At 37.3% G+C, this 13,205-nt stretch overlaps 1 protein-coding gene across 1 annotated transcript in view; it reads right to left on the minus strand.

Annotated features, from left to right (window-relative positions):
- Positions 1–5,343: 5,343 nt before the first annotated feature.
- Positions 5,344–13,205, minus strand: part of LOC135206696 (MAM and LDL-receptor class A domain-containing protein 2-like) — a 267,118-nt gene continuing 259,256 nt past the window's right edge. The window contains exons 7-8 of the mRNA XM_064238119.1: positions 8,681–8,821; positions 5,344–8,001 (exon numbers count right to left, since the gene is read on the minus strand). Coding sequence (XP_064094189.1) covers positions 7,520–8,001; positions 8,681–8,821 — 623 coding nt within the window. The 3' untranslated portion in view covers positions 5,344–7,519. The remainder of the gene's footprint in view (positions 8,002–8,680; positions 8,822–13,205) is intronic.

Genomic DNA, 13,205 nt, shown 5'->3' on the forward strand with positions numbered 1-13,205 from the left:
TCCATGGATCTTTCCTTTGTCGATAAGGAAAATGCAGTCATTTCAGAATTCACGATTTTCGAGCATACGTCAATTAAGGCTTAATGGTCTTGTTGCCTCGATTATCACCAGATAGCTTACGACTTGCTCTTGATGATGGATTTTTGCATTTTGCTTGGTTATCAATGATGATTCAGTTATTCATGAGAAAGATATATAAATATTTAAATAATTGAAGAAATTACTTTTCAAAAGCTACATTTTTAAAAGTTCGTTAGCTCAGTGGTACGCCCAACCAATCCACGAAAAACGTGTTTACCAAAAAGGACGGTTTATTGACTAAAGCGTTTATTATTTGCTATTCTTATTTTTATGGCTTTGAGAAGTGTTTAGCAGCCTGTAAATTCGATATTAATGAATAAATCATGAAGTTATAAACATTTTTGTATCTGTGGATTCATTTAATGTTAGGGTCATTCAACAAAAAAGTTTTATGGACGCATATTTAAATCTTTTGGGCAAATATATTACTTTTCGGGGATAATTCTATTTCAACGAGAAAGGAACTGTTTAGTGAATATTGTTGTTGACAATATTTGTAGCCCCTAGAGTTTTGTTTTGTTTTTCTTCTTCTTCTTCTTCTTCTTCTTCTTCTTTTTTACTTTTTTCGTGATTCTCATCCACGTAGGTATGGGTTTTCCACTTTTGTTGACTCTGTGGGTTCGTTATTCACATCACCAACAATCATTTTAGTACCCCCGTACCCATTCCGCATATAGTTTAGTGATCCGGGTATCACGAGACCGCGGTCTCTATAATGTTTCAAAGTTTCCTATTTTCGCTGGACATTCATTACCCTTGAGCTATTTTCTGTGATCACTGACAGTCTTCTTTGCCCGGTCTGGATCACAAATGCTTGAAATCTATTGAAGGGAAGTAAAAACATTGTTACATTTTGGGGATGTAACACTTATTTCTTTTACTTAATTTCTTCTAGCTACTATCCATTGCTGTCGCTGTTTCTGATTATAGATGACACAAGAATCGTTATGTAAATGTCTTCCTACTCGGGCTAAAAAATAATCAAAAGACTTAAACGGCCCTGATACATTCCTCCCCATTGGATAATTATTTCAATCTAATAATTAATTATTTAAAAAAATGGCAAAAGAAATGTACACCTAAAAAATATATAAAAAAAGAACGAAAGACAATCGCGTGCACTATACATACGCATATGTAAATCTATCCAGTTTCTGTTAATCAGAAGGGTTAAGTTATGTTGCATGCCTCCCAAAGATAAGAATACCATGTTGCATGTCTACAAGGATTAAGTTACGTGCTTTTGCTTATATCAAATGGATAAATATATCAAATGCATACACTGAATTGCTGCTTCCATGTCCACCGATAGAGAGTCAACATAAGACGAGATGTTGTTTGCAAAGAAAGTGATAGACTTGTAGACACGAGACAAGAAAATGAATATAGATACATATTTGGATGTAATTCAGTTATTCTTTTGACTGACAACTATGTGAAAAGTAGCAGTCCTGCGGTGCAATAGAGAAACTGAATAGCAAGCAGAAGTTGAATTAGATTTCGTGTTTAGTATTACAATGTTGAGTTGGCACACCATTCCTTTTTAGAATAGATTATAGGGGCATTTAACGTTGAACACGTGGGACTTTCTGGTGCAATTAATAACAATGAAAACAGGAGTTTTCTTTCCTATGTAGTTGTTATAGCGCACAATTAGCACCACAATTTAAAAAAAAAAAACATGCCATGTATATAAAGATTTTTGTAGCCAGTGCAGCGGGAAAGCTAGAAAAAGAAATTATGCTTTTTCTTAAAAGACCTACAGATTACTTAACAAGCCGTGTGGAAATGGTAAATATTATCAAGTGGTTAGGGTATACTATATACACTCAACTTTCTCGTGTTTTGCTTGATCGGTGGCAGAATCATATTGGCTATATCTGATTACTCGATCAACTCGGTTACCAGTCAGCTACATTACTCAAAATAGTACATAAATCACCTGCGTTCCTCAGGCTAAGATGTTCCATAGCCAGTGCAAACCGCATTCCGATTTCTACTGCATTCATATTAACTAATCTGTGTTTCTGTTTTCTCCATGTATTTTCTTATTTCTGTAAGGTGTTATTTTTACTACGCCATTTATTCCTATTTTCGTTGATTACATACTTGATAAATTGGTTATTATAATTTTGCATATATGTTTTCTATCTACATCTTCCTCGTTTTTCGTTTTACCTTTCGTTGCAAATGAGTTTACCACTCTGGAAGGTTGCTAGGTACGTTAATAAGCTTCCAACCCTCTGGGAAAGTAAACAAATTATAGATGATAAAAATGATAATCCCTTTTAAGGATCTTTTCCGTTTTACATATTCTAATATTCATTTGCTAGTGTCTAAATGCCAAGGCCCATCAACACTTCAAATCTTTGAGTTACTGATGTTTGTTTCGATATCGGTGTAGATATTCGAACCAACGGTATGTCGTCATCATCGTCATTGCCTCTAAAACCACATGATTCGAAGGGTCTTTGTGAAGTTCCGCCATTCGTGTCTTTCTCGTTCTTTGGCGTCTACAAATCTCCACTCATCTACAGGCCTCCTCCTCCTTCATGGTACCCATACACGTAAGTATGGGTCACCCACATCTTCTGGTACCTCTGTATGTTCATTGTTCCTGTAACATTGCGTTCATATCGCCATCGCTAACTCTCATATTCATATCTCTCACTGGTATTTCAACTGTCACACTGTAGTTCTGTATAAATTTCATTTTAAATCCATCTACTCTTTCTGAAAAAACATACCCATTAACTTCTTCGAGTCTCTCGTTTTCCATTTTTTTAAGTCTCACTAACAGCTATTACTTCTACCCATATCTCCTGAATTCATATTGTATTATATCTTTCTAGTTTTATTCCGTGTTCTTACGTTTCAATTTCCCATTTTCAATTTATACTTAGTGTTTAGAAACCCATATGCCTTGGGCCAAGGGCCATTTCTGAATTATTCTCGTCGATTTTAGTAACAGAATCCCCAGCCAATTCCTTGACCAAAGACACTAAAGGATATCCGGTTCTTGGTAGGTGAATGATCCCAATGCCCCCCTGCCCTTCCAGTTGGTTTTTAGCCAAGGTCACCTTCCAAGAGTCCAGAAATGGAGCCAAGTCAAAGTATTTAACGCCTTAACCTTATCAACCATCTCGTCCAGTGCTACTCCTAAGCAAGGCCACACTTTTCGATTAAGGATCTAGTTTTTTGGCTGAAGAAGCATAAACAAGGCAACCAGCTGCTCATTCCCTGAGCTCGAGAGACTAGTTCAAGAATTACCAGCTGGGCCAGGTAGACCTGGTACATCCTAAGAGGTAGAGTCACAACTTCTTGAAAATATATATATTACAAGCAGATAGCAAAACTGTCATTTAACGAACTGGCTGAAATTTCAGGCAGATAGCGAATTGTACTTCAGGATTTTTGATCCCCTTAGGGGCGAGTACTAAACATAGCGAAACAAAGACTCGCCTACACTGTTTCGTCACGTTTAGTACTAGCCCTTGGGGTGTCAAAAGTATTTTCCCCATGTTTAGTACTATCCCCTGGGGATCAAATTTCCCTAAGCGCATTTCGCTATCTGCCTGTAACATATACAGTTCTGAATACAAAATAGATTGGGAAGTTATTTTGCACGCATGACCTTAAACTTTAGATTATCGTTGAAAAATTGTTACCCGGTAAAAGGTTTATCATCAATCATATTCTAGTTGGCTCAACCGTTTCTTATAATGTTAAGTTCATGGGTAAAAAGTCTGTTATTACTGCAATAAATGCACAATTACGTGTAGTTGACTGGTCTGCGCTTAATCCAGAGAAATATTATCCACGAAGATAGGAAATCATAAATAAAAGTCGATTACAGTCATTAACACTGAAGTTCATCACATGTTGGTTTACAACCATGATTTTTACTGGATACTAAACCTCTCTCATTATGCACTAATCTGGAAATTTAATGGACTCTCATTATCATATATCCTATCATTATATGCTTGCACTACTTGCTCATTATTTTTTAGTACAGGGCAATTGCTTCCTCTCTCTCTCTCTCTCTCTCTCTCTCTCTCTCTCTCTCTCTCTGCCTGCACATACACGATACCACACTCGGTCATAGAGTACCTGGTGTCCCTGTCAGTAAGACAGTGGACACATAAGTATGTGCGATTGTTACCGCATTAATTATTCAACTACTGAATCGTGGATGATCCCCTGGGCAGAAAACTTCCACAACAATATCCTTACATAAACCTCATAGTGTAATCCTTTGACGATTACTGCAGTAGCATGTGTTTATGTATTTGTGTATCAACTTTGAGAGTACAAAATGGCCTCCATAAGGGTTAATCTAGATCTTTAAAGGGTAAGAAGGGCATAAGAAAGAAAAGTAAAATGTACAGGAAGGTGAGAAAGTGCGGTGTAACCTCCACCACCCATAGAATCACACTAAGATATATAGATAGCATATACCTAGTTAGAGATCACTCATTGCAGAATATTGCTATCTTCCTTACAAACAAGGGAACTGAAAGATATTCTACTGGCCATATCGTTTATTTAGTAACCTTACATTAAAAATAATTATCAAAATTCTAAACCTATACAACGATTGCCTTCTCCTCCATGAACGTATTTTGTATTAGGTGAACTAACTTACACCTATTGTTTACGAAACAAAATATCCCGACACAGAAAAAAACTCAGTTGTACCGAGTGAAAGACAATCTTTTAAATGCAAAGACTACTGCTTAAACATTTTCCGTCATTGTTCGTTCACATTAGGGACGAATGTTTTAGAAATAGCGAGTCATCTCATGACTCCATGAAAACATGTTTACCTGTTAAAGAATCTTTCAGTATCTCTTACAGAGTGTTAAGGCAAATACCAAAATGGGAATTTAGTAATCTAGGAAGCATTACAAAAGGATGCATTTTAAAAACAACTGAGCAATTGGAAAGCGTTATGTTAAGAGGATGCAGAGAAAGATATACGAGTAGAGGCAACTCATGTAATATGACCTTTTCCAAATTCGTAACTTGTGAATTTTTCTTGTTCTCTTTTATACGTTATATATATATATATATCCCCCCATATATATATATATGTGTGTGTGTGTGTGTGTGTGTGTGTATGTGTGTATGTTGCATGTACATGATTGCGTTTGTGTGTGTGGTTATGTAGTGATATATAAATATACATAAAATAAGAAACCATGCTATTGTGAACAGTACATCCACAAGTACGTCATAATGAAATCAAAGAAACTGCTGTTGAAACTTGGTATTGTATTTGATAAACTAAATCATAATTTTGTATATTTAATGTACAGTCTTTACTTTTTTCATTCGCGAGTACGTAACAAAAATACACTTAAAAGACTACACACGAAAAAGTGGACTTGTACAATTTAGAGTTTATATCATGCGGGTAATTTCAGTGCAACACCGTAGCACTGTCAAGCAAAATGCGAAAAAGATCAGTGATTCTATCTTTTATTGATTATTACTTTCTAATATTCATAGATATATTACTCCTCATGGTAAGTCGTTAGCTTTTCTAATAAAATAAAAAAAAAAGGTAAATACATCTACATTTTCGAGAGGCATGGGTCAACATCGATGCATTTTGGAAATATCGTTGGGTGCCTCCATAGAAGAAATTAAAAATCCCAGTAGACTTATATATTCAGCTTTTCAAACGAGGTTTGTCAGTCTTTCGAGGGAAACACAGTATTCATAATAAATTTAGGTGTAGTGAAAACGATTTTAGGAACTGACACTTACTCCCAACATCCGCTGGTTTAAGTCTGGTTTTTCTTTGATATAAGATAAAAAGAATTTCTCCCCCTTCACTTCCAAACTCCTTCGTGTCTCCTGCTGATTTTGCATTTATTGGCGTTTTATATGAGAGATCTACTTCAGCTCTGAGGTTTTCTTTGTACGCTCTACGGATACTTGGTTTCCTTTCCGCTGATCAGTCTATCGATTGTAAATTTCAATTATATGACCCTCTCTTCCATCGCCAGAATTCGGTTGATTCTCAAGTCTTTGCAACCAAACAACTTTAACCCATCAATCAGAAAATATAATTGATATTAACCTAAAACAGATCGATTTGACTGTAAGTGTAGTTTACAGTGCAGGTGCTTCGTTACCTTAACTGCACATTTGTTCAGATAATCCCGGAATCAATGAAATATTACAGGTAGTTATTATCTGACTTTATAGGTTTGTAACAAAGTGGTCCATAAATATAAAAATATATTTATATTTACTGCAACGCATCTTTCAAATTTTCGGAATAGGGGAGAAGCTCGCTCAAGTCCAGCATGTATTACCAAAAATCCAAACACAATAAAGACCTAATAATGATATAAATCTAATTAAATTTTAATGGCTTTTAACGTTTACACATAGAGTTATAGCTTCCTTAATCAATGTTTTATTATTCTGATATTTGATTCACACTGTTAAAGTATGAGAAAGCCACTGATTTATGTAATTCAATATGAATAACATAAATCTGAAAAATGATAAATGGCATTGTTCCAGCAGCCAGGGACACCACTCTTATTTGAAAAAATTATTTAATTGCTGACTTTTATGGAAAACGGTACCTAGTATATGATAAGATGAAGCACATCTCCAAATGTTACTCAAGAGATTTTAATCAGAGACTAATTTGAACGAAAATTCATGAACATTTGTGAATTGCAAACAGAATTACTTCTGCAGTTGTGTATAATTACAAACACCCCTGTATGCCTTGATGACAAAGGTGCCCTAGAGCAATTTGCTGATGCAGCTTATGTACTTGAGTTAAAATCTTCAGCTCTGAACAGCAAGTAATGATAGTGAGAAAACTAAGCTGACTTGTAGAATGGTCACGCAGAATTTTTAAAAACGTGTTACCTTATACCAAAATATACTTTATTTTGAGATCGCTAAAAGTTGACCTGCTAATACATCAGAGCTAAGTTTCTTTATGGCGGCATTACGGGAGCCTAGTTAGCCTCTAGCAACAATTCCACGTCGGAATCGTTCAAGACGCTGACTGGGCGCCCTCGCCACCCTCATATGGCCGAGTTTCGAGCCTGCGTTATGGTGCTGGATAAACTGAAGATATTCCCGTCCATCATAATCTCATCCCGAGCCAGGAACTGAATATCCGAGTCCTCGGGAAGCTTATCCCTTCGCCTTTTTCTGATGTAGGCTATCACCAACACAGCAACGATGATGATGATGATAATGACAGTAGATATGACGATGGCAGAGGTAGCAGCGTTCGAGCCTTTGGAAGGCGTCGAGGAGCTTCCGCTAATCCCAGGTTGTGGGGAATATGGCGCGGAAGATGTCGATGGTTCCTTTGTAGATTGCATCACTGCAGAGGTGAATATCTCAATGGCTTTGGTAGCTGTGGTCGTTGTGGTAGAGGGAGTCTTAGTCACTACTGTCGTTGACTCTGTCGTGGATTCTGTAGTGTTTCTGTCGTCGTTTCTGTAGTAGGTTCTAGCGTTGTTGTGGGAGGAGGAGTCTTAGGAACGATAGGCTTGGATTTTGTCGTCTGCTGCGTCGTTTTGGTTGAGGTGTCTGTTGTTACCAATGGTGTTTGTGTCTGCTCAGTGCTGGTACTCGTTGTTGGCATTTCTGTTACGAGTGGTTCTAAAGCAGTGCTGGTTTTAGTGGTGGTGGTAACTTTAGGTGTTGTAACCTCTCTCGTTGTGATTTCAAGTGTTGTGGAAATCGTCGATGTGACTTCAGGTGTTGCAGGGACTGTGGTAATGATCATTACAGGTGCTTCAGAGGTCGATGATTGTGGCTCTGTAACAGCTGAGGTTAGTTCAACTGTACTATCGACTGCATTAGTCACAGATGGAGATGTTGACGTTGCCACAGGCTCTGGCGAAGGTGGAGGCATCGTTATTATATCTGGAAGAGAGGGAAAAAACCGTTTTATCAAGTATAGATTTGTATACGTATAATATAAATGATCATCACAACTCCTTTCAGTTGCAAAACTGATAAAGAGAATAAAGAACTTTGTCACGAAAATACGAGACCAGAATTAATAGACCCAGAGAAGTACTTTGCCAGTCGGTGACCAAATAGACTTGTGGGACGAAAAGAAATAATTGACAAACTGAGTAACATAATTGTACTTATCTTCTGCATAATCTCATCGTTCCTGTGCCTGTGTATCACATAAAATAATTGCTTACTCTTGACGTCATATACTAGTAGCTGGTCTATTTCAGAAAAATATTGGAGAATCAGTCACAAAATCTACGCGCATATTTCTAATCGTATTTGCGACTAAGAATTACAGTTGCTTAAAGATAAATACTGAAACAGTCTTTCTCTGTAGAATAAAAAAACTATGATAGCAAGAATAGTTCTTGTTCAATAAATGACACCAAATATATCATATCTAACACGGCCACCTTTAAGTGATAATTATAATATACATGCCAAACTAGTATTGAACAAATTGACTGAGCAATCGAGATCAAAGAAATTGAAATCCATAATACCAGCAAAGAATAAATCAAAACTGAGGGGAAAAAGGCAATTCATTCTCCCGAATAGCAAAGCAAAATAAATCACTTACATCCTTCACAGAACTCTTCCACGTCCAAGCAGCAGGTATGGTTGTGGGCGCATTCAATATCACAGCCGCAGGTCCCGGGATCTATTGCAATCTCGTCGCACCGATTTCGGCAACTAGATAGATCATCGTCACTTGCAGGGTCTGGAAGATATCGGGATGAACAGTTATTCCTCTCCTATGTTGAGAGAGAGAGAGAGAGAGAGAGAGAGAGAGAGAGAGAGAGAGAGAGAGAGAGAGAGAGTCTGAAAGATATCAGGATGAAAAGTTATTCCTGTCCTGCGTTGAGAGAGAGAGAGAGAGAGAGAGAGAGAGAGGAGAGACGGAGAAGGAATGAGAGAGAGAGGAGAGAGAGACCGGAGAGAGAGGGAGAGAGTCTGAAAGATACCAGTATGAACACTTACATTCCTTTCCTAGTGTTGAGAGAGAGAGAGAGAGAGAGAGAGAGTCTGAAAGATACCAGTATGACACTTATTCCTTTCCTATGTGAGAGAGAAGGAGAGAGAGAGAGAGAGCGAGAGAGAGAGAGAAGAGGAGAGAGGAGAGATGAGAGTCCCTGAAAGATACCAGTATGAACACCTATTCCTTTCCTATGTTGAGAGAGAGAGAGAGAGAGAGAGAGAGAGAGAGAGAGAGAGAGAGAGAGATACCAGTATGAACACCTATTCTTTTCCTATGTTGAGAGAGAGAGAGAGAGAGTCTGAAAGATACCAGTATGAACACTTATTCCTTTCCTATGTTGAGAGAGAGAGAGAGAGAGAGAGAGAGAGAGAGAGTCCTGAAATGATACCAGTATAAGAACACCTAATTGTCCTTTCCTATGTTGAGAGAGAGAGAGGAGAGAGAGTCTGAAAGATACCAGTATGAACACTTATTCCTTTCCTATGTTGAGAGAGACGAGAGAGAGAGAGAGAGAGAGAGAGAGAGAGAGAGAGAGTCTGAAAGATACCAGTATGAACACCTATTCCTTTCCTATGTTGAGAGAGAGAGAGAGAGAGAGAGTCTGAAAGATACCAGTATGAACACCTATTCCTTTCCTATCCTATGTTGAGAGAGAGAGAGAGAGAGAGAGAGAGTCTGAAAGATATCAAGATGAAAAGTTATTCCTGCCCTGCGTTTAGAGAGAGAGAGAGAGAGAGAGAGATTAGACAACAGAGTCCAGCACAGAGGTACTATATTCAGTCGTTCAGCGCCTAAGATGGTAAAAAGAGAGCGTTGAAGGTGTTGGAAAGCAAGATAAATAGATACAGGAAGTGAATGAGATGATGTTCTGGGATCGAATAATAAAACTAAGTAGAAAACTCCGCAGTTGCACTAAGCAGTAACAGTTATTGGGAGGTTTGGCAACTAGATGGGAACAAACGGAGAGGAATGGAAGCAAAGTAAATACGAATGCGAGGAATAAAGGCAAAGCAAAAATATATATCACAGAGCATAAATTCCTTTAATTTTCCATATATTGTCCAATAGCGTTCAATATAATCTTAATCAAAATCTTCAGATATTGTAAGTTATACCGAATGCTTGGAAGCACATAGTCTGCAGTACAGTAGATGGTTTGAATATGAACTGAAAAATAGAATTTAGCCCAAAAGCCAAGCGCTGGGACCTATAAAGCCATTCGGCGCTGAAAAGGAAACTGACAGTAAGAAGGTTCGAAAGAAAACCTCGCAATTGTTTGAGAGGGTGGAAAGTCAGAAGGAAGTAAGAGAATATGAGCGGAGGTACAGTAAAAAAGAATGAAAGGGGTTGCAGCTAGGAGCCGAAAGGACATTGCAAAGAAAAAGAACCTGAAGTAATGACTACAGTGAACCACGTGAGGTACACGGACGGCACTGACGGAGAATGTTTTGAATAAATGCGACTCAGTATCATTATAGATTGCTGAAATGTAAAGATTATGATGGATGTTAGCGAGACATTTGGTATTGCAGACAAATACAGAAATGGTATACCCATTCATGAGCATCTATAAAAAAGTCGCTTTCTTGTCCAATTTGATTTTATTTTACTTAGAGAGGTTATCTGTTGTTACTTTTTTTTTTGCACGGTTAGTTTTCTCCTTCTAGTAAGCTATATCACGAATTTTTCTCTTTTCCTTACTTAGTAATTCCGTATTGTTGTTATAATTAGGTTACCGTGCTTGTTTCTTTATTCAAAACCGATTATCTTTGCTTTATCCTGCACATAAGCTTACTTCTGTGGATTTTTTTTGTGGGGGGGTGGGAGGTTTCTTTAGCTTCATTTCACATTCCCTTACACCTACCTCAACATGAAACCATTATCTTCTAAAGTGTAGACGTGTCTTTTAAGCGGATGAAAATCTTCATTCTGTTACCGTTCATCTCATTTTCAATATCACCATTAGAGGGGAAGAACTGAGGAAAATGAGGTCGGCAGATGGCACCATTTGATAAGAAAAAAAATGTAGAGAGGGCTTTGCCTTGACCAGCTGGCAATCGACAGAAAAGACGAAGATGGGGCAGCTGAACTTTGGAACTCAAATGCTTTATCTTCCAGGTGTCTGAATTGCATGAAGGCCGCGATTTATGCCACATCTACAATTATTGCAGCGTAATATTCATTACACTAACTATTTTTCGTAGGCATAAAATCCAAATCTAAATTCTAATTTTTTTTTTTAAAAATCAAAATAGTTCGCAACCCCCCCCCCCCCCCCCACCCCACACCAACCCTCCCCCATCTCAAACAGGAGCATTGTTTTCATATAAAGTAAATCAAAATATGACTTTCTTTAAGAAAACCAATACCAGTGTTTTCTCATTGAATAAAGGAGACATATCACTTCCAACCTGATTCGTTTTAGTTACACCATAACGTAACTCTCTCTACTGGTTTATTGGTTTGTTATTTTGTCTGTAGAAAGAGCTCTCAAAAGCAAATTTATTCTATAAAACCCTCCATTTCTCAGATTCACTGTCATATCAATCTTACTTACCTCATAGATTGTAACTACAGCCTTAAATTCGTAGAGAAACGCCATGATCAGGTATTTATACAAATCACTTCGATCATTTGGAGTGCTTTGCTTTCCTCTGCATCTCATGAATAATTTCCCCCTCATCAAAAAAGCGGGCTTTCAGTCACTCAAGGAGAAAGGTTCATTAACATATATATAATTTTTGGTGTTGTGATCCAGCTTCATATGGAAATCAGTGCTTTCGTTTGTCTCATTTTAACAGAATCAGTTTTTCCTTTTTGAATACCGATACACAATACATAACTTCGAACGGTAACAAAACCAGAGAAGTCATTATTTTACAGAGTTAAAAGGGCATCTTCCTTATCTAAGTGTCCGTTACGAATGATATTCATACGATGCCGACAAGAAATAGTGTTTTATGTATGCTTTGTACATGGATTCATACACACACACACACTCAAAGCTGTATATTTCAGGATTTTCTCAGTGAACACAAACACACACACACACAATGGAAAGCACTTATACATGAGTGAATGCAAATCATTTTCGCGTTTTGCATTTCTGCGCTAAAATCATATTTATAGGCAAACAGACGCCCTAAGGCTTTTTTATCAGCATATTTCAATATGTATGAAGACGATCTCCAAAACCAACTCAAAAGAATGGCGAAAGGCAACGTCAAATTCTCCCGGCATGATTTATTGGTTTCCCATTGTGGTCTGTAGACATAAAAATGCAAAACAAATTTCTTTCACGCGGAGGCAATATATTTTCAAAATGCATTCACGTACCGCGAGTAAAATACATTTCTGGAAGACGAATGATAACTTGGGGAAGAAAACAAAAGAACGGACGAAGTGAAAAATGATAAACATTTATGAAGTAATAGTCGTTGGTACTGCAGGAACAAGAGAGAAAGACAGCATAGCCCCCCTGTTGATTCTGAAGTTTACAAAATTCACAGTATTGATATCTCAAGCCAGATCAATATTATTACACGAGTAAGCAAAACTATTTCGGGAACTTTTCAATATTAATGATAAATCTTTGACTGTAGATTAGTATTCACAAATAAAAAAATATTGTTTTGAATAAAGATAAACAGAAAAAGGCAACAATCTTTTTAGAGAAAGAGGAGGAAAAGGAAAAATAAATAGTGAAAGAATGATTCCATTCTTGACGTGCATCTCTCTTCACATCGACCATTTCTTTGCAGAATATCATTTAAAGGAAACTTCGCACAAAGATAGTTATGTAGATAGACAGGCAAATAGAAGGGTGAAAATCAATAGAGATGTTCAAAGACAGATAGGAATGGCATGTCAGATAAAGGTATACCCAAACAACGAAGATGAAAGTGAGACAAGTGAAAATAATCAACACTTGAACAGCAATAGGGGACGAAGAATGAGGGAAACGTGGAAAAAGAAATATAAGACCAAAATCCGTTGTATTTAGGCATTGGAGGTTGTTTGGTATCGAATTTTTGTTGGTGGTTATTTACGATCACTGCGTCACAATCCCCGATATTGATCACTTCACTACTCACCCTGGCTTCCGATCGCTGTTTCGAAAGAGGAT

This window comes from Macrobrachium nipponense, chromosome 31, assembly GCF_015104395.2.
Source record: "Macrobrachium nipponense isolate FS-2020 chromosome 31, ASM1510439v2, whole genome shotgun sequence".
NCBI classification, from domain to species: domain Eukaryota; kingdom Metazoa; phylum Arthropoda; class Malacostraca; order Decapoda; family Palaemonidae; genus Macrobrachium; species Macrobrachium nipponense.